Below are 23,646 nucleotides of genomic sequence, written 5' to 3' on the forward strand. Positions count from 1 at the left end.
ATCCCGATTTTGCCATGAAGCCCCAGGTTAGTTAATTCTCTTAAGAAGCCAGTTCCTGGAATCGCCTGGCAGTGAGGAACTTGGCTTTGTGGTTTGTTTGTTTAAAACACTTCCAGACATTGAGGGCTCCAGAAGCAGCCTTGGCAGTGGGAGCCGCAGAGGTCCCAGCAGCAGGCACCAGGAGCCCCGGGGTGCTGCGGCGTCCCACGAGGGGAAGGCCGAGGGCAGGGGCTCAGACTTGGCCTCTGGTGGCCCCTTCCAACAAAACCAAAGTGCCAGCGCCGTGTCACCTCCGTGGCAGCCACCAGCCCTGCTCTGCTCAGGCCATCCAGGTCCAAAGATCGCACCGAGCCGCGCCATGGGATGGGGCCACACAGCACAGCCGGCGTGACACCCGGTGTGGCACCCAGAGCAGCACCCAAGGTGACACCCAGCACAGCACCCAGCGTGGCACCTGGCACAGCAGCACCATGGCCTGATCAGTGCCTGGGGTGCTCTGCTCCCCAGCCGTGTGTAAGCAGGGATCTGCTGCGGGGGGGTGATCAGCCAGGATCTGCAGTACCCCGCTCTGTGCCTCAGTTTCCCTCACCACAGCGCCTTTTGGGGGAGCACAGGGCACTCACGGGGTGCCTGGAGGGGCCGAGCACTCCCAACACTTTCGGCATTCCTGTCCTTGAGCTAAGTGCCGGAGCTGCCTCCTGGGCAGGCGCAGGCTTTGGGAGAACAATGAGCGGCCCTTTTGTGGGGGATTGCCAGGTAGGCGCAGCCCTGCCTCGCGTCTGAAGCAGGAGAGGCAGAGAGACCAGGATTTCCCGGGATTAGGAGGATTTTCTCCCGCACAATATCTGGGAGGGGGGATGTTGAACCTTCCTCCCAGGCTGATGCCCCGGGGGATCCTCACAACAATAAAGGAGCTGCCGAGGGCCAGCCCCGAGGAATGTGGCTGCAGCAGGGACAGGGACGGGGATGGGGACGGGGACGGGGATGGGGACAAGGATGGGGCTGAGGGCTGCTCTGCCGGGTGCTGGCTCTGCCGCCACGCCTGCCGCCCTGCCTGCGTGTGTCACGGGTCTGGCACGGCTCAGAGCCGGGCTGAGCAAGTGTGAGCACACCCGAAACCAGACAGGGACGGGATGGGACAGGGGACAGGGGACAGGAAGGGGAGGCTGGGGACAGACAGCAGCAAGCCTGGAGCCACTCGGGGGGCACAGGCTGCTGCTGGCAGTGGCACCACTCCCCTGCTTGGGCACAGCCCAGCCAAGCTGCAGGGCACCCCCTGAGCTCGAGGCACCTCTTGGCGTGGGGCAGAGCATGGGCACGATGTGTCCTGGGGGTCAAAGAGGTGCCAGGGCCGGGGCTGGGGCCGTGTTTCCCTCTGTGCTCGCTGGACTTTGCTGCCTGCAGGATTCAGGGCACGTTGCTGTGCCCCAGCCCCAGCTCCCTGGGGCTCTGAGCGCTGGCCCCGTGCAGCCAGGCCGTGTTTCATGGGCTGTGTTTTGTGGTGCTCCTGCACCCCGCAGGGCCTCAGACAGGCGTTTCGCAAGGGCCTGGCCAGCCCCCACGGCCACGGGGACAAAGGGGATGCGGTGCACGGCAGCACGCAGCTCTCGTCCTGCGCTGCCCAAACCTCTCCCGCAGGACCCAGGGAACGTGTCGCAACGCTGGGGGGACAGGAGGGGGCTGGGGGGGCACGTTAGTAGGGGGCTCGCAGCCTCACTGCCCCTGGGGACCTGGGAGCCCCCTGGGGACAGCAGGGTGGCTCGAAGGCTGCTTCAGGATGGGGCTGGCCAGAGGCAGAGCCCGGAGCTCAGGGTGCCCACTGGGGTGCCCCGTGGGGAAACGCTGCTGTCCAGAGCTTCAAAGTCCAGCCCTGCTGTCAGCGGGGATCCAAAGGGCACCGAGGTGTCACACGCTGGGGCTGTGCCAGCTGCTGGCTGGGCTGCAGCAGCTCCTGCAGATCTGTGCCAGCCCAGGGCAGCGTGGTGAGAAGCCTGCACAGCCCATGGCAGCTCCTGGCCCTGCTGGATGCCCCGCAGCAGCCGCCCGCCCGCCCGCCCCTGTTTGCACAGCTGGCACAGGGCTGGCGCCACGAGAGGCTCTCAGATCGTGTTTGCCGAGCACCTGGTGAGGCCGGGCTCAAAGGGCTGCGTGGCCCCTCCAGCCCCTCTCCAGCGGTGCTTCCGCACCCTCAAAGCATCCGCAGCTCCTTGAAGCTGGGCCGAGCTCCGGCCGCGCCCTGGGAAAACCGGGAGAGGTCCCGAGGCCACCGGGGAGGGGGAAGGAAATGGGAGGGGGATGGAGACGTGGCCGTGAGCTGTAGGACAGAGGAGCCTTGCTGGTGCCTCCGGGCAGTGCCAGCTCTGTCACCAGCCCTGAGCACCCGTCCCCAGCTCGCCCCCGTGGCACAAGGGCAGGAGGAGGCCCCGCAGCCCCCTGGCAGCTCAGCGCCTGCTGAAGATGTGTTTAGGAGAGAAAGGGGGGGCTTCCCCTGCGCTCCCTGGGCTGTGCGGGGCCTGTGGGGGGGATCGGGATGCTCAGGGCTGCTCTGCATGGGTGGGAGGGCACGTGGGGTGCTGGGGCCATCACTGGGACCCCATAGCACAGTGTGTGGGGTGTCTCCCTCTGCCAGCCCCCTCCTGCCAGGCTCAGCACCCCCTTGCTGTGCCAGCCAGGTGCTTGGGGCTGGCCAAGCTTTGTAGGTGCAGCTGCACCCCAACCCAGCCTGGAAGGGGCTGAGGCAGCTCTGGGGCATCCTCCATGCTCGGGGCAGTGGGGCAGGCACCAGCCCTGTGCCCGCTGCAGGCCCTGCTCCCCGCCTCCCCCCGGCTGTCCCCCGGTTTGGCAGCGGGGAAACTGAGGCACGGAGCCGTGCGTAGCCCCCGAGACCCTGCTCCTGCTCAGCTGGGGGCACCCAGAGCCCGAGCTGGGAGCTGGAGCTGGGCACTGGGAGCTGGAGCTTGGCACTGGGGACTGGAGCTGGGCTCTGGGGGCTGGAGCCGAGCCCCGATCCCGGCAGGTGGCGCCCGGCGCCCGCCGCTGGCGGCTGCTGAGCCCCGAGGGGACGGGCCGGGCCGGGCCGGGGCGGGATGGGGAGGGATGGGGAGGGATGGGGAGGTCCGCGTGGGGTTGGCCTGGGCTGTAGTGGCTGATGCCGACCTGTGCTGGACCATTGTGGTCTATTCTGTGCAGCGCTGAGCTCTGCCGCTCCGTTCTGGGCTGTGCTGGGCTGTACCGGGCCGCGCAGGACAACGCGGGGCCGCACTTGGGCTGGCCTCACTGGTCCGTGCTGGTCCTGGACAGGGGCGATGGCTCCCTGTGGGGCCAGGGATGCAGCCAGGGACGCGTCCCCAGCCCCACAGCTTCTAGTGGTGCTGGCTGGGACCGATCCTGCAGCCCTGACACCCCTGGGTGCTGAGCAGGGCACTGCCAACCGCCCCCTGCATGGGCTGTGGGGCTGGGTCCAGTGGGACCGGGACGCTGCGGGGACACGGGGCAGTGGGGGAGTGCTGGGGGGAGCTGCTCATCCCAGGCTGTGCGGTGACACCTGTGACAATGCTGCTCTCGTTTCGTGGTGCTCGTAGCCCTTTCTAGAAGGACTTCGGTGCTGGAGAGGCACAAACTGGGGGAGCTGCACGTGGAGAGAGCTCTGCTGCACCCTGCGCAGCCCCTGGCTCCCAGCTCTGTGCCCCCTGCTGCCGGCGGGGACGTCCCCAGGAGGCAGACGGTGTCGGTACCCAGCCCTGCCTCTCAGGTTCCAGCAGAGAGCCGATCTCCGCAGCTCCCAGTGACGGTTTTCTGGCATCCCCGTGTCCTCCCCCTCTTTATTTTGGCCTCCTCTCTGTGGGAGCTGGTGGTGAAGCTCCCGGCTCAGCCTGCGCAGGTACGAGGTGGGCAGGAAGGGGCTCCTGGGGCTGCCCGGCAGCGGGCGAAGCCTCCCACGACTTGTCCCCAGCCCCGGTTTGGTGGCAGGGCTGCACGCCCCCCCCTCGGCCCGGGTGCCCCCAGCCCCGGTGTTCCCTGCAGGGATCCCAGCTCCGCAGTGCTGGTAAGGGGGTCCCCGAACCCCAACCTCTCCCGGGGCCGGGAGGGGAGCTGCACTCAGCGGGACAGCCCCGGCCCCCCCAGCGCTCCGCAGCCCGCCCGGTGCTGCCCGGTGCAGCTCATTCCCCCGGGGGGGGTCCATGGGATGCAGGAGCCCCGCGGCTCGCGGTGATGCTCTTGCTCTCCTCAGGCCCGCCCTGCTCCATTCTCACGCCCCGCGCCGCGATTTGGTTGGGAATCGTGCAAATTTACGTCCAGGGCAAGAATCTGACCCCCAGCGAGTTGCGCCCGGCCCCGCCGCACCGGGGGCTCCGCCGCGCCCCGCGCCGGGGAAACTGAGGCACGGCCGCCGGGGGGGCGGGGGCGAGAGGCGGGACCACGCCCCTTATGCAAATATACACGCTGCGATTGGACGAGGGGCGGGGCCGCCGGCCGCAGACAGGCTATAAGAGAGGGGGGGGAACAATGCCCCGCCGTCCCGGCTCGGTGCCCGCTGCCGGCGCCGCCGCCGCCACCCGCAGCGCCGGGCGAGCTGGGTGCGGGGGGGCCGCCCCCGGCCTGAGCTGGGCTGGGGGAGCCCCGGGGGTGCCCCCGTTCCGCCCCCACCCCCCCCATGCCGAGATGGAGCGGGACCCGTCCCCGCACTACTTCTACGACCACGACGCCGGGGAGGATTTCCACCGCTCCACGGCGCCCAGCGAGGACATCTGGAAGAAGTTCGAGCTCGTCCCCACGCCCCCCCGCTCGCCCCTGGGCTCCCCCGGCGATAAATGCTGGGGAGGGGGCGCGGAGGAGCGGGCGGGCGGCCCGGCACGGCCGGAGGAGCCCGAGTACCTGCTCGGCCCCGGCCCCATCTTCGGCAACCTGAGCGCCTTCATCCTGCGGGACTGCATGTGGAGCGGCTTCTCGGCCCGGGAGCGCCTGGAGAAGGCCATGACGGAGAAACTCGCCCCGGGCCCGCCCAGGGCGGCCCCCCACAAACCCTCCTTCGGCCAGGATTTGGGCTTCAGCAGCTCGGTGAGCGACTGCGTGGACCCCGCCGCCGTCTTCCTCTGCCCGCTGGCTGACAGCAAGGTCCCCGCATCCTCGGGATCCGAGGGGCAGAGCGACTCCGGTAAGGAGCGGGGCGCGGCGCTCCCCCCGCACCCACGCGTGGCCTCCCGCGGGGCAGCGCCTTCGGGGGGGCTGCGGGCGAGCCCCGGGCCCGGCTCCCCCCACGCGGGGTCCTTCGGCCGCTCCCCTGCCCGGGGGCTCCCGCTCGGCGGCTCCGTGCCCCCCCCGCAGGCGGCTCCCCCCGGCCCCCCGCTCGCCGTCCCCGCTGGCGAGGGGCGAGCTCACGCCTCGCTCGGGAAAGTTTTCCCCGGCCCTGCGGGGGGGCTCTGCTGCCGGTGGGAGCCGCCGCAGCCCCCCCCGGGCCAAGAGACGAGGCAGCCCCGGGCTGCTCCGGGGCGGGCGGGACCTCCCCGACGGCTGCGGCACCCCCGGGGCTGTGCGGGGCCCCCAGCTCCGACTTTCCTACGCCCCCTCCTCCCGAGGCCGGGGGGGGGGGGATGCGCACCGGTCCTGTTCCGCCTCCCCCCCCCTGTTAGCCGCCCGGTAGCGCGGCCCCGCCGTGCCGTGACCCCGTTAAGAAATCTGCCGGCGGCGGGCACTAATGGCATTAGGGGCCCGCGGGCCGTAAGCGGGTCGGCCCTAAGAGGCTTAGCCCGGCCCGGCGGGGGCAGGGGCCGGGGGCGCGGGGGTCCCGGGGGTCCCGGTGCCGGGGGTCCCGGCCCGGCCTCGCCACGTGGGCGCCGAACAAAAAGCAACAGCGTGCGAACAATGCCCGCCGACGGGCGGCCGCGGGGGCCAATGGGGGGCCGGCGGGGTGGGGCTGGCACCGCCGGGCAGCCAATGGGAGCCGCCCGGGGGCGGGGCCTCGCGGCCCGACTTTTATTAATGGGAATGGGGGGACACGGGGGCGCGCACGTGGCGGGGCCGCGCGGGGACTGCTTGGGGGCTGGGGGGTGTTCGGGCCTCGCCGCTGCCCCCTCCCCAAGGGCTCCCTTTGGCCCCGCGGGGGGTTTGGCCCCGGCTGCGAGGGGGCTCGCGGCTTGGGAGGGCCCCGGGGGGGTCGCAGGAGCCGGGGGAACAAAGGGCAGCGCTGCCCCACGGCCCCATCCACAGCCCCGACGGGACATGGGGGGCTCAGAGCGGGCTGCTCATGGGGTTAGAGCCCGTCCTGGCCCCCAGCATCCCGCTGACCCCTCCCGCAGGTGGGCTCGGGCACTTCTCGCCTGTTGCCGCTTTGCACGCGTTGCTCCTGGTGCAGAAGCGAGGCCCCAGCCTGGGCTCTGGGTGCGTGGATGTGCAGGGAAATCCTCCGGTGTGGGGGCACTGCGAGAGCCTCCAAGTCGTGTAATCCCTGCTGGAGGTCATGGGATGCTTTTGCAGAGCATCATCAAACTTCGGTGGGGTGGGTGTATGGTGCTCTGCGGAGCCCACAAAGGGCTCCCAACTCACGGGGATTTCTTTGCCGTGTCCCTTCTGAGCAGAAGGCGAGGAGATCGACGTGGTGACGGTGGAGAAGAGGCAGTCGCTCAGCCTGAGGCAGCCGGTCACCATCACGCTGCGCGCCGACCCCTTGGACCCCTGCATGAAACGCTTCCACATCTCCATCCACCAGCAGCAGCACAACTACGCTGCCCGCTCGCCGCCAGACGCCTGTCCCCAGCCGGAGCCACCCCGGCAGGACGAGGAGGAGCCGCTCAGCACCACGGAGCCGACCCCTCCTGGCACGCTGCCCGAGCCCGGCTTGCCAAAAGCCGGCACCAGCCCCGGCTCCGACAGCGAGGACGTGGCCAAGAGGAAAAACCACAACTACCTGGAGCGCAAGCGGCGCAACGACCTGCGCTCGCGCTTCCTGGCGCTGCGGGACCAGGTGCCCGGGCTGGCCAGCTGCCCCAAGACGCCCAAGGTGGTGATCCTGAGCAAGTCCTCCGAGTACCTGCAGTCGCTCATCAGTGCCGAGAGGAGGATGGCGGCCGAGAAGCAGCAGCTGCGGCTGCAGCAGAGCCAGCTGCTCAGACGGATTGCTCACCTCAAGGGGCACTAGCACGAACCCGCCCCCACCCCGGCCCTCGCACCAGCCCCGCGTCCCTCTCAATTTGCACATTTTTGATTTTTGGTTAGCTGTCGAACTCTCGCTCCTGGGGGCAGGAGCGCATGGTGGCCGCTGCACAAGGGGCGGCTGCGGTGCTGCTGATGGAGGTAGGGCCCCCCTGGGACACCCCCCTGCCTGCAGCTGCCTGTGGGCACTGAGAGCTGGGAGACATCTCCTGGTGAAGCTTCCTCAAGTGACTTCTCTGATTCAGGGGCTCCACTCTTCCACCTTGCTGGCAGCCCCCGGCTGCTGGTCACTAACAGCCCTGCTGGGAGCTGCACCAGGCCCCCACCCTGCCTAAACACCCCAAAGCACCACAATCTGCTTCGGTGGGTCCCAGCGTGTTCAGGGGGATCCCAGCGGGATGCGACCCGCTCTGAGCAGCGTCCCAGCCATGATCCCCTTGCTCGTGGTGTGCCCGTGGCTCGGCTGGACCGTACCTCACTCTCCTACCACTTGGTGCAGTAGCTTGTCTTGGATTTTTGTGTTCTAGAACCTGCTGCTGTAACTGCGAGTCTTATACTGGAGGCTGTGTTTTTATACTGTATTTTTGTACCACTTTTTGAGAAGTATTGGTAAAGAGTTTGCTTTTTATATATATATAAAAAAACTTTTTTGGAGGGGTGGGGGGCTCCTGCTGTCAGGGAAGGCTCCGTCCTGCTGCACTTTATGGAGATCAGGAAGGGGCTCATTCCTGCTGGACCCTTGAGCCGAGTCCTGGCAGGGGCTGCTTCCCACCTTGCAGCTCTCCATCCCACCCTCTTGCAATAACAGGGGTTTTTCCTCGTTTCCCCCCCATCCTTGTGAGCACCCCCTGGCCAGCAGCCGCTTAAAATCCCTGGCGGCGCTTTGGGCTGTGCCCGATGGGGGGGCACCCCGGGGTGCTGGCAGGGACGGCCCCGCCGGGTCCCGCTGACCTGCTGAGAACCGTTAGAGTTAACACTGTGGTCGGATTTAGCACTTTCTTCATTACCTCACACTTCATAAATAAATAAGTTGCAAAGACAGCCCGGGTTGGCTTTTTCCATGCAGGTGGCTGCGGGTTTCCATGCATTGTGCTGGGGGGGTGCTGTGCTGGGGGGGGTCCCGCTGCTCACCCACACAAACCCACAAAGGGGTTTGCACCAGGGCTTGGCAGCCCTGCTGAGATGTGTCCTGGCTTTCTCCTGGCTATTGAAATGAGTGGCTGTGGTGGTGGGGCTGGGGTGACAAAACACCTGGCTTTTTTTCCTCCTTTTAAGTGTGTTTAGCCTGCGCTGGGCTCGGGGGCCTTGCTGTAACCGTACACCCCTCTAATGGGCTCGGGGCCGGCTTGGTGCTCGCTGCTGGGGCTGCGTAACCCTATAGGGGAGCCGGGAGGGGAAGGCGACCCCCTCGCTTCCAGGGGCCTGGGAGAACTTTGTACAGCTGGATCTGCCGAGTGGATGAAATTATATATATGTGTGTGTGTGCTCCCCCCTTCCCTGGGCTCGATGCTTCGGGGTTTTATTCATGCTGGCGGCAAAAGTCCTGCTCTAAGTGCAGGAGGGACCCGGGATCCTGTTACCGCTGAGATGTCGGGAGAGCTGCTGCAGGAGCCGCGGTCCCCCAGGGGAAACGAGCCTTGAAACGCAGCGGTTCTGCACAGCAGCTCGTGGATGCCCGCTCCCTTCGCTTCCTGCCATATTTCACGCTCTCCGCGCGTCGCATCGTGCCATGTCAGAGCGCGTTAGGGTTGTACTGAAAGGTGCTCGTGGGAGCTGCAGCTTGAGCACCGAGCAGGGTGACCTAAATCTGACACCTCGCCTGTGAGCAGGAAACAAAGCCCCGATGTACCCGGCCCTTCAGTGCTGTGGTGTGTGCGCTGCAACTCGCAGACCGGTGCCTTGTTTCAGCTCACGGTGACCCACCCTGTAAGGTTTTCAGACAGGTTTACTTTTTCTGTTCATGCTGAAGGCACGCAGGGTGTTTAAAGTGTTTCTCTTTTGGAAGTGATGTGCAGATCCCGTGCCTGAGCTGAGCCCATCAGCAAGGGAAAGCTGCTCTCAGACTGGATGGAGCAGTTTTGGTTTTACCCAAACCTTTGAGTTCTCCTGTTTAAAGCCCCTGTACGTGTCTATATTTACCCCAAACTCCCCTGGTTACTAGAGCAGAGGTCTCTATCACATTGTCATGGTCAGAAAGCAGACAAAGTGCTGTCAGGTGCACAAAGGAACTCAGCCTTTTCGTCCTCCCTTGCCTGCAGGTGGCTGTGGCCATCACAGCTCACAGTGCCCGGGGTTTTTTTGCCATACTCGCACAGTGCCCTGCTCACACTCAGACCCCACAGCACCCCTGCAGGGCCGTGCCCGCCTTCGTGCTCATCCTGGCAAATTTTTGGGGCGGCTTCTCAAGGCGCCAACACCCGCAGTGCCTGCGAGGGGGGAGACAGCTGTGTCCCTATCCTGTCCCAGGGCAGAGGATGCTGCCCAAATCCCCCCCCCGCTGCCTCGGGGACGCATCCCTGCCTCCCCGGCCCCTGTTGCCATGGGAACAGCCGCCCCCTCCGCATCTCCCCGTGTTGCCGTGGCGACCAGTTCTGCCTCTCGGTTGCCAGGCCAGCGAGCTCCTCTGTCGCTATGGCAACAGCCCCGTCTCCCTGCCCTGTTGCCACGGCAGCAGCATCCTTCCCCTCGCCCTGTTGTCATGGCAATAGCATCCTTCTCCTGCCCTGTTGCTACGGCAGCAGCATCCTTCCCTTCGCCCCGTTGCCACGGCAACAGCATCCTTCCCCCCTCCCCGTTGCTATGGCAACCGCACCCCCGTTTCCATGGCAATAGCATCCTTCCCCCCTCCAGTTGCCCCCCGCCCAGGGCAGAGCCCGAAAGGGGCCGGGAGCGGGCAGCGGCCGGAGCCCCGGGCAGGAACGGGGCAGGGCCGGGCCCCGGGGCGGTGCAGGGCTCCGGGGCCGCCCTCCTCCCCCGTCCTTCCCCGTCCTTCCCCGTCCTCCCCCGGCCCGCCCCCGGTCCCGCCCGCCCGTTCCTATGGCAGCCCGGGCTATGGCGGCGGCGGCGGCCGCGTTGTGCACGGGCCGGGCTCCTCCGGGCCCTCCGCGGCCGCTCGTGGTGATCCTGGGCGCTACCGGCACCGGCAAGTCGGCGCTGGCCGTGCAGCTGGGGCTGCGCCTGGGCGGCGAGATCGTCAGCGCCGACTCCATGCAGGTACCGGGGCCCCGAGCCCGGGGTCGGTGGGGACGGTGCCGGGGGATGCTCCGGGAGCGCGGCCGCTGTGTCCCGGGAGGGGAGTTTGGGGGGTTTGGGGGGGTTTTGGGGGGTTTAGCAGCGTGTTTTGCCGGCAGGGCGGTGGGAAATGCAGTTTTTTTGGGGAAAAGCAAGCAAACGTGTTGTGATTTTAACTCGGGAATAAAAACTGGGAGTGTTGGCTGGGAGGAAGCATCGGTGGGGTTATCCGCGTGGGGCTGCTCCTGCTGGGGGGGACCTTGGGGTGTGGGGACCCACGCGGGGCTTGGCAGCAATCCTTCCCGCTAAATTAGGGTGCTGTGTGCAGGTTTGCAGCAGTCCTGGGGCAGAGCCATAGGGCACACGTGGCAGTCCGTGTCCCCGCGTTGTGCTTCGCGTGCTGCTCGATCGGGGCTGGCAGCGGGTCTGTGCTACGGGACAGCACGTGGGGATGGGTGAGGATTCGATGCAGCAGCCAAAAGGCCAATCCTCATTTCCCCATCCACTCAGCAAAAGGATGTCAGCAAAATATGGAAAATAATATTGAAATATTATCACAACCTGCTGCTTGCCAGGGACATGGCCTGCAACCTCCCCTTCCCTGCATGTGGTCCAGGCACCATCCCCAGAGGTCTTTAAAAGATGCCTAGATGTAGAGCAGGGAACTGAGCCTCAGTGTTTTGCCTCTAATTGCTTTCGGATTTAAGAGCTTCATCACAAAATGTGGAGTTCAGCCATCGTGGGGATTGTGTTACTGTTTTAGCAACATGTTTTCCTTCCTAATCAACACTTTTATTATTATTTTTCTCACTTGGGCCTGCTGTGGTGCCAGGATGCCCGCTCTGTTCCGGGGCAGCTCTGCTGGGACCACGAGGCTCGTGCTGCTCCCCGAGCTCTGTGGAGGTGGCGGGGGCTGGAGGCGTGCCATGGGCCCTTATTTCATGCCCCTGGACGCTTTGAAGCGTGTGTGTTGTGCTCTGGTTATTTCGGAGCCCTCTGTGGGAACGCAGGCACTGGGAGGCCTCTGGCTGCAGGCGCCCAGTGGCACCCAGGCCGAGTGGCTTTCGTCCTCCTTCCCTTTTAATCTCCCCCTGGTGTGACTGCACAGCGAGAGCCAAGCAGCCCCTGGGATCTTCCTGCCTCCCGCGTGGCCTTGGCCAGCCCCCGGCTGCCTGTGGGCACGGCCACGAGCAGCACACCACGCCGTGCCGCGCCGCCCCCACTGTGCCCCAGTAACCGCCGTGCCCTGCTCAGGTGGCCGCAGCAGCCAGCTGGGTCTGCCTCCCGGGCAGCTTTATTCCTGGGGAAGAAGTCTCGGTGCTGCACATCCCCAAGCTGGCACCAGCGTCCTCGCAGAGGAGTCATGGGGCGAAGGAACCCCACTGCTCGCTCCCAGCCGACAGCTGCCCCCGACCGAGTCGCCCCGAGCCCCTCTGTGCATTCGTGGCTGTGCCCTGCTGGGTGCTGCAGGGGTCTGGCAGATGCTGGCAGTGTCTGGGGGCAGCTGCTCGAGCTGGCATAGCTGGCAGGGCACCCTCTGTCTCCGGGGCGCCTTCGTCAGCGCCGTGGGTCACCGTGGTGAAGTTCCAGCCTTAGCCGCTGCCTGCACGCGGCCCTGGTTAATCTGATGGCCCCTTAATCTCTCTTTTTGCCCTTTCTGGTGCTGGTTGTCATCCCGGGAGCTCCCTGCAGCAGCAAGCTGTTCCCCTGCAGGGTGCATCCAGCCTCGCCTCGTTCCCACTGAGGGCGCAGCAGTCGCTGGAGGGTCCGGGCCCTTCCCGGTCCTGCTGTCCTGACCAGGTGTCACCCTTGGAGCAGTGATGAGGTCCTCTGGAGGCTGCTGTGCACGCTGGGTGTGTTTGTCAGTCAGTGTGTCACCTCGGGACGTCTTAAGAGCTTTGGCAAAAGCTCTGCTGACAGCTTTCTCGTGGCAGGGCACAGAGAAGGGGGCGAACCTTGCCTCCTGTTCACCCTGAGTGTGCTTTGGGACCTTCCTCCAGCCCCTGGCCGGCTGGGCTGTCCCTGGTCCTGTGGGATTGGCGTGGCCACATTGTGGGGTCCCTGCTGCGCACCCTCCACATGGTGCAGGGTTCTCAGTGGCAGAGGTGGGAGGGCACCACCAGGGCTAAGTATCTTTAGCCCTCAGCCTGCACGCGGTGGCTCGGAGGGCTGCTGCTCCGGGCTGCTGCTAATCTGTTTGGGGCCTTAGGAAGCACCGAGGGCTTATCTGGGCCGCTCGCTGGAAATAGAAGCGGGCGGCAGGAGGGAGGAGGGCTCGGAGCACGGCCTGGCCAGCTGGGGGAAGGCTGTGCGCGGGAGTGAAGGCTGCCTTTGTTCCCTCCCGGCCCACACAGACACCGCATTCCTCCTCCTCTTGTTTCCAGACGTCCAGGGAGGCTCTCGGTGTTTAATCTCCAGGGGAACCTTGGGGGATTTGAGCACGAAGTACAAGCCCCAGCCCTGCCTGTGTGGTTAGGGGTGCGCATCAGCTGGGGTGCTGGGAGAGCTGGGGTGCTGGCCCAGCTGGGGCAGGAAGGCACCGAGCCAAAGCTTGTGGGGTTCAAAGGCTTTGGATCGGGATTTTGGTGTCTGCTGGAGACCTGGGCTGGGTGGGCAGGTGATGGCCAGGCTGCAGGCAGCCCCGGGGTGTGTTGGCACGGAGCTGCCTCCCGGCCCCTGGAGCCAGCCGGGTGTCTGCAGGGCAGAAAGAGGAGCATTTCCCTGCCCTCCCGCTCCCCCCTCGCTTCCTGCCCCCGGGGCAGCCTTTCTCCAGGACAGTCGAGGCTGCGGTGGGAGAGGCAGGGAGGGAGCGGCCGCAGGCTGAGCCGCCCCAGCTTGTGAGACGAGCAGGGCTCGGGCTTCCCTGCCCCAGTAACCCCAGTTCATCCCAGCCGCTGCTCCGTGCCTCCTGCCCGGATCACCTCTGCCTCACCTTGGCCTTCTGCCGGGGACCGGGGGTGGCGGCAGGTGGGGGCCGTGCTGCAGCTGGGGGCTTGGCAGCTCTTCAGGGGGATCAGGGGGCAATTTGCTCCTGGGTGATGGAGGAGGCAATGGCTGCGGGTGTTTGCAGGCCCTTCTCCCCACACCCGGTTTGTCCCAGGCCGGGAGGTGCCGAGAGCTGCCCACATCCTCCCTGTGCCTGGCACCGCGGGCCTTGGTGTGAGGCCGGCGTCCTGCACAGCAAGAAGGGCTCCGTGTGCCCCCTGCCTGCTGCCAGCCCCTTGGGACGGCCACTGTGTGCGTCCTGGCTCCGTCCCTGCCTGTTGATGTTTTGTCAACTCAGCCAAGCACCAGAAGAGGCATCCCGGCCCCAGCAGGAGCTGGCAGGGTTCCCTCTGCCCTGCGGGGACGGGGCTCCTGCTGCCTCCTGCAGTGCTCCTCGGAGACCTCACGGGGCTGGGGGTGGTGGGGGCAGGCTGGGGTTGGGCCTGGGGGAAGGAGCAGGGCCAGGGGGGCTTCGTGGGATGCGCACACAGAGGTGGGCAATGGGCTCTTCTCTTCCCCAGGTGTACAAGGGCCTGGACATCATCACAAACAAGGTTTCTCCCCAGGAGCAGCAGCTCTGCAGGCACCACATGATCAGCTTTGTGGATCCCCTCGTCTCCAACTACACGGTGGTGGATTTCAGGGACAGAGCCGTGGCTCTGATATCCTTCCAGCTGCGGGCTGCCTGGCCCGGCAGATTCGGGCTTCCCTCCTCCACAGACAGCCCTGAGAGGGAGCTCGGTGTTTGCCCCGGCCCTGGGCTCCTCGGGGGAGCTGACTTGTTTCCAGAGGATGCTTCTGGCAAGGGGGGCTCTGAGCTTCTTGCAGCCCTGGGCAGGCCCCTCGCTGCGCCCAGCCGTGCTGAGCCGGGTGCTGCCCTCCCTGGCAGTCCCTGCATGTCCCTGAGACTTGGTGGCATGGGTGGGGGATGAGGGCGAGCCACGGCCCTGCTCTGCAGCCTCAGAGGCTCTGTGGGCTGGGAGGGGGGCGTCTGGGCCCCAATGTCGTGGGGTGGCCACAGGGGTCAGGCCCAGCAGGCGCTGCCTGCAGCCCTCCGCACCCTGCGCCTCTGCTTGTGCTCCCTGACTGCGGCACATTGAGGACATCTTCGCCCGAGACAAGATCCCGATCGTCGTGGGAGGAACCAACTACTACATCGAGTCCTTGCTCTGGAAGGTCCTCGTCAGCACCAAGGTACCGAGCTGGGGCTGCCAGAGCCCTGGGATGGGGGGATCCCACGGCTGGGCATGGTGCTCCTGTGCCAAAGGGGGCAGGGGAAGCCAGAGGCTCCTCTTGCACCCCTCGGGGCTGGGCTGGGGGCTGTCCTGGGGGCTGGCAGGCCTGCAGGTGAGCGGCTGTGCTCAGGGCTGCCCTGTGCCCCGCAGGAGAAGGCCAGCTCAGCCCCCAGCCCGGCCCCCGACAGGAAGGAGGAGCTGGAGCAGTTGGACGTTGTGGAGCTCCACCGCCGCCTGAGCCGGGTGGACCCCGAGATGGCGGCCAAGCTGCACCCCCACGACAAGCGCAAAGTGGCCAGGTGAGCCTGGCGTGCTCAGCACAGCACCCGTCCCGAGGGAGCTGCGTGCCTGGGCTCATGGCAGGAGGGGCTCTCTCGTCCCAGGTGGGTGCCCCGAGCCTGCTGGGGACCTCGCAGCACTGATCTCAGACCCTCAGCCCTGTTACCCCCAGCCCGAGCTGCCCTTGGGGTGCGGGACAGCGCCTCGTGCACGGCGGGGCTGCTCCCCAGCAGCAGGGTTTATCTGCAGCTATTTAAAGAGCAAGCTGCCACGCTGGCTCAGTCACATACCTGAGCTCTGTGGGAACAGCAGGGGCAGCAAGACCAGGCTTGCTGCTTCCTCGGGCCCATCCCGGCCGAGCCCTGGCCTGGGGGGAGCAGAACGCCGCCCACCCCGTTCGCACGGTGGGTGCGGGGGGACGGAGGGCTGGGGCACGCCGTGCACCTTCCTCCACCCCCCTGGCAGGGCTGGGGCTGGGCTGGGGCGAAGCTTCGCAGCCTCCCGCAGCGCTGGGCCCTTCCCCGCAGCCCTGCCTGGGAAGGGAAGGGCTGGAGCCAGGGGCCCGTCCCCTGCAGGGCTTGTGCCGCTGCCAGGCAGGAGGGGGTGGCTGTGCTCTGGGCTCCCGGGGTGCCATCGCCGTGCCCCCGGGACCTGGGTGTGCTCAGGGTGCCGGGCACGGGAGGGGGCAGAAACCTGCCCTCCCCCCCACTTGAGATGGCTGGATCGCGGCGGGTGTCTGCGGTTCCTTGTGCTGCAGCCCCCGGGGCTGCTAGGGGAATGGGAAAGCTCATCCTCACCCAGCCTCTGAGCTCTGTCTGTCTCTGCTTGCAGGAGCCTCCAAGTGTTTGAAGAGACAGGGATCCCCCACAGTGAAATCCTGCACCGGCAGCAGGAGGAGGAAGGTGGAGGACCCCTGGGGGGGCCCCTGAAATACCCAAATTCTTGTATCTTGTGGCTCCATGCAGATCAGGCAGGTGAGGGTGGGCTGTGCACAGCCCCTGGCTGAGTGGGCGCAGCGATGGGGGTGAGGGCTGGCTCCCTGCTCCTGCCCCAGCCTCTTCCCTGCACGAGGCAGCAATTCCTTGGCACCAGCAGCAGCGGCAGAGGAGTCGCTCCCCCCGTCTGCTGGGCTCTGCCTTCCTCGGCTGGGCTGGGAGTGCCGAAGGTCCGGCTCTGGGCCCCCCAAGGGCACAGCTCAGCACCTCCTGCCCTCCTCCTCCTCCTCCTCCTCCTCCTCCCAGCTCTGGACCGGCGGCTGGAGCAGCGTGTGGATGACATGCTGGCTGCGGGGCTGCTGGAGGAGCTGCGGGACTTCCACCGCCGCTACAACCAACAGAAGGTGGCCGAAAACCGGTGGGTGAGACCCCAGCTCCCCCTGCTCCCAGTCCCACCTCCCTGCCTGGGGAGGTTTGCAGCAGCCAGCTCCTCTCCCTGGCTTTCCCTGCCCGTCCTTAGCCCAGGGCTGGCCAAACAGCAGCCCCCTGCTGGGGCTCGGCTCTGGATTTATTTGTCCCGGGCCTCCTCCAGACCAGAGCTGGGCAGCACGCAGGGATCCCGGCTGTTCCTGGAAGGCTGAGATCTCCCCGTCCTGAAGGAGACGGCCCTAACCCCTGCCTGTTGCCTTGCTCTCCAGCCAGGATTACCAGCACGGCATCTTCCAGTCCATCGGCTTCAAGGAGTTCCACGAGTACCTCGTCAGCGAAGGGAGCTGCTCGCCCGAAACCAGTGCCCTGCTGCTGCAGAGAGGTGGGAGCAGCGCCCCGCGTGCCCCCCGTCCCCCTGCCCCACACGGAGCCGAGCTCAAACCCAGGGCAGGTCCCACGGGGGCTGAGCTGCACCTTCCTGCACACAATTTGAGCTTTGAGGCCCAAGGGGCAGGGGCTGCAGTGCCCTAGAGCATCCCTGAGCACCCCCAGAGCAATTCCTCCCTCCTGCCCCACTGGGGGAGCTGCGATCTGGAGCGGCAGTAACGTGGGTGAGGGGATCCCGGCTGGGCGGCGACTGCTGGGGAGAGCAGGGCTAGGGAGAAGAAATGAAACAGAGCTCAGAAAGTCCAGGCAGACCCTGCTGTTAGGGGAGGAGGGAGCTGCTCCGCTCAGCACGGTCCTGGGCAGCGTCAGGCCGTCGAGGAGGGTTTGGTGCCAAGTAGAGCTGGAGGCCGAGGAAACCATGGATGTGATAAAGGGCTTGAAAACAAGTCTGGTGCAGGGGGGGCTTGTTGTGTCTGCGAACGGGGAGATTACAGAGGGATACGATAAGTCTGGCACTAAATATTGAAAGGCTGCACAGTGGGAAACCATCCTCTGGGCCTGCTGCAAACAGAACGAGGAGTCCTGGGCTCGGTCTGGGCAGAGAAGTGTTCCCGTGAGGTGTCAGGAGAACCGTGCAGCCCACAGAGGTTGTACCTGCTACAAGCTTCTGGGGCAGTGGTTTTGGGCCCTCTCTGTGACACCTTGTCCGTCCCTTTTGGGCTGCCCCTGCTCTGTCCGGCAGGGTTTGGTGGCTTCGCTGTGACTGCTGCTCGCTGCTGGCTTGGGGACCTCCCAGCTGGCACCACAAACCCTTCCCTCACACCAGCACGGTGCCCCCAGAACAAACCTTCCTTTCGTGTGCTCCCCCCGTGCCGGATCCAGCAGCCTCTTCTCTCCCCGCTCGTGGAGCTGTGCCCAACTCCAGGCTTTTTGCTTCCTCTGTTTCCCAAGGGATCCAGGCCCTGAAGCAGGTGACCAAGAGATACGCCCGGAGGCAGAACAAATGGGTCCGCAACCGCTTCCTGAGACGTGAGTGCTCTGGCCCCGCGCTGCCTCGCCACCTCTGTCCTCACATCTCCCACCTGGCCGTGGCGCTGTGCACGTTCCTCTCACCCCAGGACACCCACAAAGCCAGCTCCTTCCCCCTGCTGCTCCCGTACCTGGGTGCTCATCAAGGGAGGATTTCCCCCTCCCAAGAACAAAGCAAGCGAACGCTCAGCCCCGTGCCCAGGTGACGATGGCCGCTGTGTCCCTGCAGCCTCCCCCCGATGGCTCCCAAGAGGCTGGGGGGGTGCCCAGCAGTACCCACACGCTCGCCCCCTGCACGGCCAAAAAGCCCAGCTGCCAGCTGCCCTGGGATTAGGAGCGGGAGCCCCTGGGCTGCTCCGGGCCCCGCTGGCTGCGGTGGCAGGGAGCCAGCAGGACTGCCCTGCCCCAGCCCCAGCCTTGGAGCAGGGCCAGCAGCAGCAGCTGGGAGCCGGGCACTTGTTGAAAGCTGCTCGGTGGGGGCAAAACAACAACAACAACAAGAAAAAAAAAAAAAAAGCAGGGGGGGGAACGTGAGTCAAAAGACGGGCTTTGATCTGGGTGCAAAAGCTTTCCGGCAGCCGTGTGCTTGGTGGCTGTGGCTCACCTTCCTGGTGGCAGGTGTGCTGCAGATCGGCGCTGTTGGGAGCCCGGTGGTGGTGCCAGCAATAAAGGCAGCACCTGCTGGGGCCGGCACGCGGCCCCTTTGATGGCTTTGTCCCTGCGGGGCTGATTGCTGCGGGCAGGGGAGCCGTGGTGGGGCGGCGACATCGCTGGTGGGAGCTGGTGCTCCCCATCTGCAGCCTCCTCACCTTGCGGGGCTGCAGCCAGTGCCCCATGCCCTCGTGCTGGGCTCGGGGGGACCAGAGGGGTGGCTCTGAAACTGTCTGGGCAGGTGGAAGCACTGGGAAAGGCTCCTGCTGTGTCCTGCTGCTGTGAGCTGAGCGCGTTGGCCCCTGCAGGCAGCTCCAGCTCTGAGCTGTGAGCTGATCAGGAGCCTGCACCAGCAGATCCCCACTCAGGCTCCATGAGTGCATCTTGTCAGCACAGCTTTGCTTCATGCCTGGATCTAGCTTTTGATCTTCTGCAGCCTGCAGTGCGCTGCAGTAGCGCTGAAGCGTTTGCTCGGCGTGCTGTGATGTTGTAACGCTGTCCTGAAGGCAGGCAGCCGTGCAGATGCTCACCCTAGGTCTTAGCTGTTCTCACTGTTTGCCCACGAGCTGAGGTCTCTGCTAATTCTGGCTCCAGAGAGGCTGGTGCTGTGCCCTTCTGAGTGCTCAATGCCAGAACAGATCCCCTGTGGCACAGCGCAGACCCCTGGGGACCCTGCTGGGGGTGCTGGGTGCCCCCGGCTGCGGTGCTGGCAGCCACCCGCCATTGTCTCCCTGCAGGTCCCGGCCCCAACGTGCCCCCGGTGTATGGCCTGGAGGTGTCTGATCACTTGCGGTGGGAGGAGGATGTGCTGAAACCTGCTCTGGAGATTGTTGAGAGCTTCATCCAGGTACAGGATAGCTGGAGCTAACGTGTGAGCTGTGGCTGTGGAGCCCGTACTTTGGTTGCTCCAGGCCCCATAACTCAGCTCCCACAGCTGGGGCTGTCTGTGTGCGTGTCCAGCCCTGGGCTTTGGTTACCTGCAGTGACCGTGCTGAAGCTGAGAATTTCTCCTAATGCTCAGTACTCCGCTTGTCCTGCATGGTAAAACTGCAGCCCCTGTCCTGCTGCCTTGGTGTCTGAGCACAGAAAATTCAGTCTGAATCCTATCCAAAGCAAGCACAGCCACAGCGAGTCCTCTCCATAGCAAGTTATTTGGGGCATTGTTTAACCCACAGGGACGTCAGCCCCCGGCGGAGCCCGTAAGGATGGAGTTCGATGCGAACGAGGACAAACGGCGTCACCGCGTGTGCGAGCTCTGCCACAGGGTCATCATCGGGGACCGGGAGTGGGCAGGTAGGGCCCGGGGGGGGAGGAAGGCTCGGGGCTGTGCCCGGGCTCTCTGCAGAGCAGGGCAGCTTCCTTGGCTGCCTGTGCCCGGCCGGCCGACCCTCGGCGCGTGATCTTGGGCTCTCAAGGACTGTTTACAGCCCGGCTGTGAAAGCAGACATTTGCGAGCCCGGGGGGGGGGAGCAGGAGCTGTGCCACAGCAGCCATCTGCCGGGCTGCCCCCCTTCCCCGGCTGCCAGCCTGCCAGACGCGGGGGGCTCGGCGCGGCATCAAACCTCCGAGCTGCCCGTGTTTAGTCTGAGCTGCCGGCCCCTTTCGGCACTTCAGATACTTTTGTCAAAAGGCAAGGAACAAATTTATTCCCCCTAAAACGTTGTTGCGTAAAGCGGAAGTTTCTTGATGTTTTTAATAGCTCAGTTACGCTCCGATATTTCCTATTTGTGTATTCTTCCTATTTGTGTGTTTTTCAAAAAGAAAAAAAGGTATTCCTAGCTGTAATGGCAATAGGAAAGGATTTTCTATTTTCAATAGACTTACTTTTAAAAGAGCTCAGTTGGAATCAGATTAACTCAGTGAATTTATCTGCACTGCGAGGCTCATGCTGAGAACCAGAAACAAAAAGCAGCCGAGAAGCTGGCAGCAGAAATGAACCTGGTAAATCTCCGCGTGCTGCCCGAGTGCAGAGACAATGCACAGAGAAACTGTGCCCAGGCTTTGAACGAGCCGTTTATCCCTATCGATCTGGGGAGCTGCCGAAAGCAGCTGGGAGGTGGCTCAGAGCAGGGAGCTCGTTACAGCGAGAGCAGTTTAATTGCTGTAGCCAGTCTGAGCTGCGTTAGCTCCGAGGTGCTCCGAAGAAGCTCTGCCTGCTCCACAACCGGGGGCTGTGGAAGCGGTCAGGATCCCTGCAGCCTGCCAGCTCCACAGGGTTTATGGCAGAGCTGGAACTCCTCAGGGTACCCCAAACTCCACAGCAGTGAGAGCCAGCCCCATGGGGATGTTGTTCCAGGTCCTGTGCGAGGACACCTTTCTGAGCCCACCCCAGCTCTCTGCATCTTGCTGAATTTGGCTCAAATCTTCAGACGGCAGGAGAAAAATGGCCCCAAACCTGGGTGTAACTGCAAAATGTGAGAGCTCAGAGGGAAGTGAAAACAGCAGTGGGGGCTGAGTCAATCTGCAATCTGGTCTGCTTCCCTAGGACAAGTTACAGATAGTTCTGGGAACTGTTTCCCAGTCCCTCGCTGGCTCTGGAAGGTTTTTACATTTTATCTAACTTTGCAATTTGTATGGACTTCAAAGAGCACGCCTCCCCAGGCACCAGCTGAAATCACTGCTTTTTGCAGCCGCTGCAAGCTTTGGAGTTGCTTGCAACAAATTGCAAGAGGTGAGACTTCATTTCAGGCTGGGGTGACCCTACAGCGCTGTGATAAAGCAGCAGCTTTGCATGTCATTGCATCCTTTGGCAGAAAAGGAGGACTGGAAAGCACCTCAGGGCCTCGATTCGGCAAACACATACCCTCGTTTAATTAAGGCCCTGCTTGGAAAGTTTGCTCTTTAATTGCTGCTCTGATCTCTTGGAAACAGCAAAACCGCCCTGCTAGGATGTTACATCGGTCTGCTCAGACAAAGCGTCTTCTGTTTAGATAATGCCACCGATACGGGAGGTTTTGCTGCCCGTAACTCTGTGATTTTAAGCAGAAACGCAGCTCTCTCTCCCCTGGTGTGTCAGTACAAGCTGCTTCCCCGGGGTCACACCTCTGTTCCCTCAGAGCCCCGGTAGCTGCGAGCCGTGCCCTGCAGCCATGCAAAAGCTGGGCTGTGCTCCGGGCGCCGTGGCCGTGCGGGTTATCCCCGTGCTGCAGTGGCGCAGGCGGCTGGGCTGGGCTTACAAATGATCCTGGCGGTGCTCCACGGGCTGGGGGCGAGTTGCACAACCTCGCCTGCATCCTGCAAGGTGCCGCCCGTTGGGTAACACTCGCCTTTCTTCTCTGCTCCCGGCGCTTGGGTCTCGGCTCGGAGGTGCTGGGGTGTTGAACCCTGGCGGTCTGGAGCTTTCTGTGTACAGACCGGGCGTTTGTCCCTTTCCCAGTCCTTCCTCTGCTCGTGACAAGGCTTGAAAGGGTTGTTCCCTTCAGTGCCCTGATTATTTGGCCTGGAAGTGCCCTGAGAAACATTCAGGGCAGGGCCGGGGAGTTCATTTTTTTTGTGGGAATGGCCTTGAGTGGGAGAATGGGAACGGAGGGTGCTCTGTACGCACTGGGGCTCGGTTTGGGCGTTCCCTTCTCCACGCTCCCCAGAGCTAAATGCTTGTTTGCCTCTTCCCCCAGCTCACACGCGATCCAAATCCCACCTGCACCATCTGAAGAAGAGCAGGAAGCTGGAGGCTGCCAGCCGTGCTGCAGGGGGGGACGCTGAGAGCACCGAGACCTCGGGCGAGGAGCGCAGCGTGCCTGTGCCACGGGCTTGGAACCGGGACGGCGAGGAGGCACCGGGCCCCGGGTGGGCTCAGCCCGAGCGAGCTGAGACACCGCGGGGGGACGAGGCGGGTGTGTGAGTGACAAAGGGACAACCCGAGGCTGTGTCCGAGCCTCTCACGTGGCCTTGTCCTGCTGTGTTTCTGTGCTTCTGCACCTGGAAAAGGCTGGGCCGGGGGCAAGGCTGCGGGGAGCGTCCTCCCGTGCGCAGCGTTAACTCCTGCCCGAATCGCAGCGTTGTCCTTGGGGGGGTCGAGCCTCTCCCGCTGGCATGCGGATGTGCTGTTCTCAGGGACACAAACACCCTGCACTCCCCCGGCTTGGCCACGAGTGCAGCTCAGGGGCTGAGTGAGTTCTTACTGCCGTTACTGTGGAGAGGATATTTTTTTGCTTTTATATGGAAATAAAGCCGCAAGATGATGGCAGGTTCCACTGCCTGTTAAAAAGTTCAGCTTTCTTGCTCTGTTTTCAGCTGGCCCAGGTTCCTTGCTCCAGGCACACGCAGGGCAGGATGTCCAGCCCTGGCCCCTTCTCCCAGTCACCTTTCCTGCAGCTCCTGGAGGAGCCGAGCAGATGTTCCCAGCTCGGCAGAGGCCGGGCGCTCCGTATGCACGTAGCAGGTGCAGAAAGAGCTGGCACCTGTTAAACAGGAATTGGGAATGATCTCATCGGGTTTGCAACAGATGAGGCTGTCCTAGTTAGAGCTGAATTCCCGGGGGTTTACACTGTGGTTTGGCAGAGGGAACTGGCCCTGCATTTGAATCCCTGCTGCTGAGCAGCACATTCCTCGTGCCGCGGGGCTGTCTCGGCGCTGTTCCTGGAGGACGCGAGCGCCCTCGGCACCACCTCGCTCCCCAAGGGGCCGCTCTGGTGAAAGCCACGAGGGCCCTTTCCAGGACGTGTGGAATTCTTCTGGCAAGGGCAATCACGATGGTCCCTCCTGGGAGGGGCTGCGGGCAGAGCTGCTGCCGTGCTCTCTCTGGGGATTAGGTTTGGCCTCAGGCTCGTGTTCCCCAGCGCTGGATTATTTCTGTAATGGGGCAGCTGCCTGGGGCCACTTGATACGTGTGTGTTGGCAGCTCAGACCAGAGGGGACTTTGAGTTTGCTGTTCTCTGCCAGCATTGTGCAGAGCCAGGCACCACGGTGGTGTCGCTGGGTCTGTGCAGCAGCAGCTGAGCACAGGTTGGTGATCCTGCAGAGCCAGGGCCAGCGTCTGCAACGATTTTGCTCTCCAGGGCCGAGGCCGCTGCCCGCCGTGGGGAGGACTCAGCTCGGGGCCTGTGCCCGAGCTCCGTGCAGGGGCTGCCTCCAGCTCCGTGCCGGCTGCTGGGCTCTGGGCCCTGCTGAGGAGGTCGGTGTGGTTTTGGGTTTCGGGCTGCCGCCAGGCCCCTGCTTTGGGGCTGGGGAACCGGGGACCGGCCCCGCTCCATCTGCCTGCCGCTAATCCCCAGACAAACGCAGCTCCTCCATCTGTGCAGCCGGAGCCGCCCAGCCCATCACACCAGCCACTTAATCTAAATGGCTTTGGCCAAAGATAAGGTCATTAATTACAGCGGGATTAGGAAACCTGCGGG

General features: G+C 64.6%; 2 protein-coding genes across 2 annotated transcripts; both read left to right on the top strand.

Annotated features, from left to right (window-relative positions):
• The first annotated feature begins 3,593 nt into the window (after positions 1–3,593).
• On the top strand, positions 3,594–8,190 carry MYCL (MYCL proto-oncogene, bHLH transcription factor). The gene is made up of 2 exons (XM_084497022.1): positions 3,594–5,155; positions 6,576–8,190. Exons 1-2 carry the CDS (start codon positions 4,429–4,431, stop codon positions 7,133–7,135), a joined length of 1,287 nt encoding a protein of 428 aa, XP_084353148.1. The 5' UTR covers positions 3,594–4,428; the 3' UTR covers positions 7,136–8,190.
• Positions 8,191–10,184: 1,994 nt separating this feature from the next.
• Positions 10,185–22,517, top strand: TRIT1 (tRNA isopentenyltransferase 1). The gene is made up of 11 exons (XM_084497023.1): positions 10,185–10,362; positions 13,887–14,027; positions 14,461–14,559; positions 14,751–14,899; positions 15,711–15,853; positions 16,121–16,232; positions 16,513–16,625; positions 17,582–17,659; positions 19,048–19,157; positions 19,486–19,603; positions 21,925–22,517. Exons 1-11 carry the CDS (start codon positions 10,186–10,188, stop codon positions 22,149–22,151), a joined length of 1,467 nt encoding a protein of 488 aa, XP_084353149.1. The 5' UTR covers position 10,185; the 3' UTR covers positions 22,152–22,517.
• Positions 22,518–23,646: the final 1,129 nt, after the last annotated feature.

This window comes from Aythya ferina (assembly GCF_964211825.1).
Source record: "Aythya ferina genome assembly, chromosome: 24".
Classification (NCBI taxonomy): Eukaryota; Metazoa; Chordata; class Aves; order Anseriformes; family Anatidae; genus Aythya; species Aythya ferina.

Coding starts and splice junctions, on each gene's coding strand:
- TRIT1 (XM_084497023.1), top strand. CDS start 10,186: ATGGCAGCCCGGGCTATGGCGGCGGCGGCGGCCGCGTTGTGCACGGGC. Junction 14,560..14,750: donor AGGTCCTCGTCAGCACCAAG/GTACCGAGCTGG, acceptor TGTGCCCCGCAG/GAGAAGGCCAGCTCAGCCCC. Junction 19,604..21,924: donor CGGGGACCGGGAGTGGGCAG/GTAGGGCCCGGG, acceptor CTCTTCCCCCAG/CTCACACGCGATCCAAATCC.
- MYCL (XM_084497022.1), top strand. CDS start 4,429: ATGCAAATATACACGCTGCGATTGGACGAGGGGCGGGGCCGCCGGCCG. Junction 5,156..6,575: donor CGAGGGGCAGAGCGACTCCG/GTAAGGAGCGGG, acceptor CCTTCTGAGCAG/AAGGCGAGGAGATCGACGTG.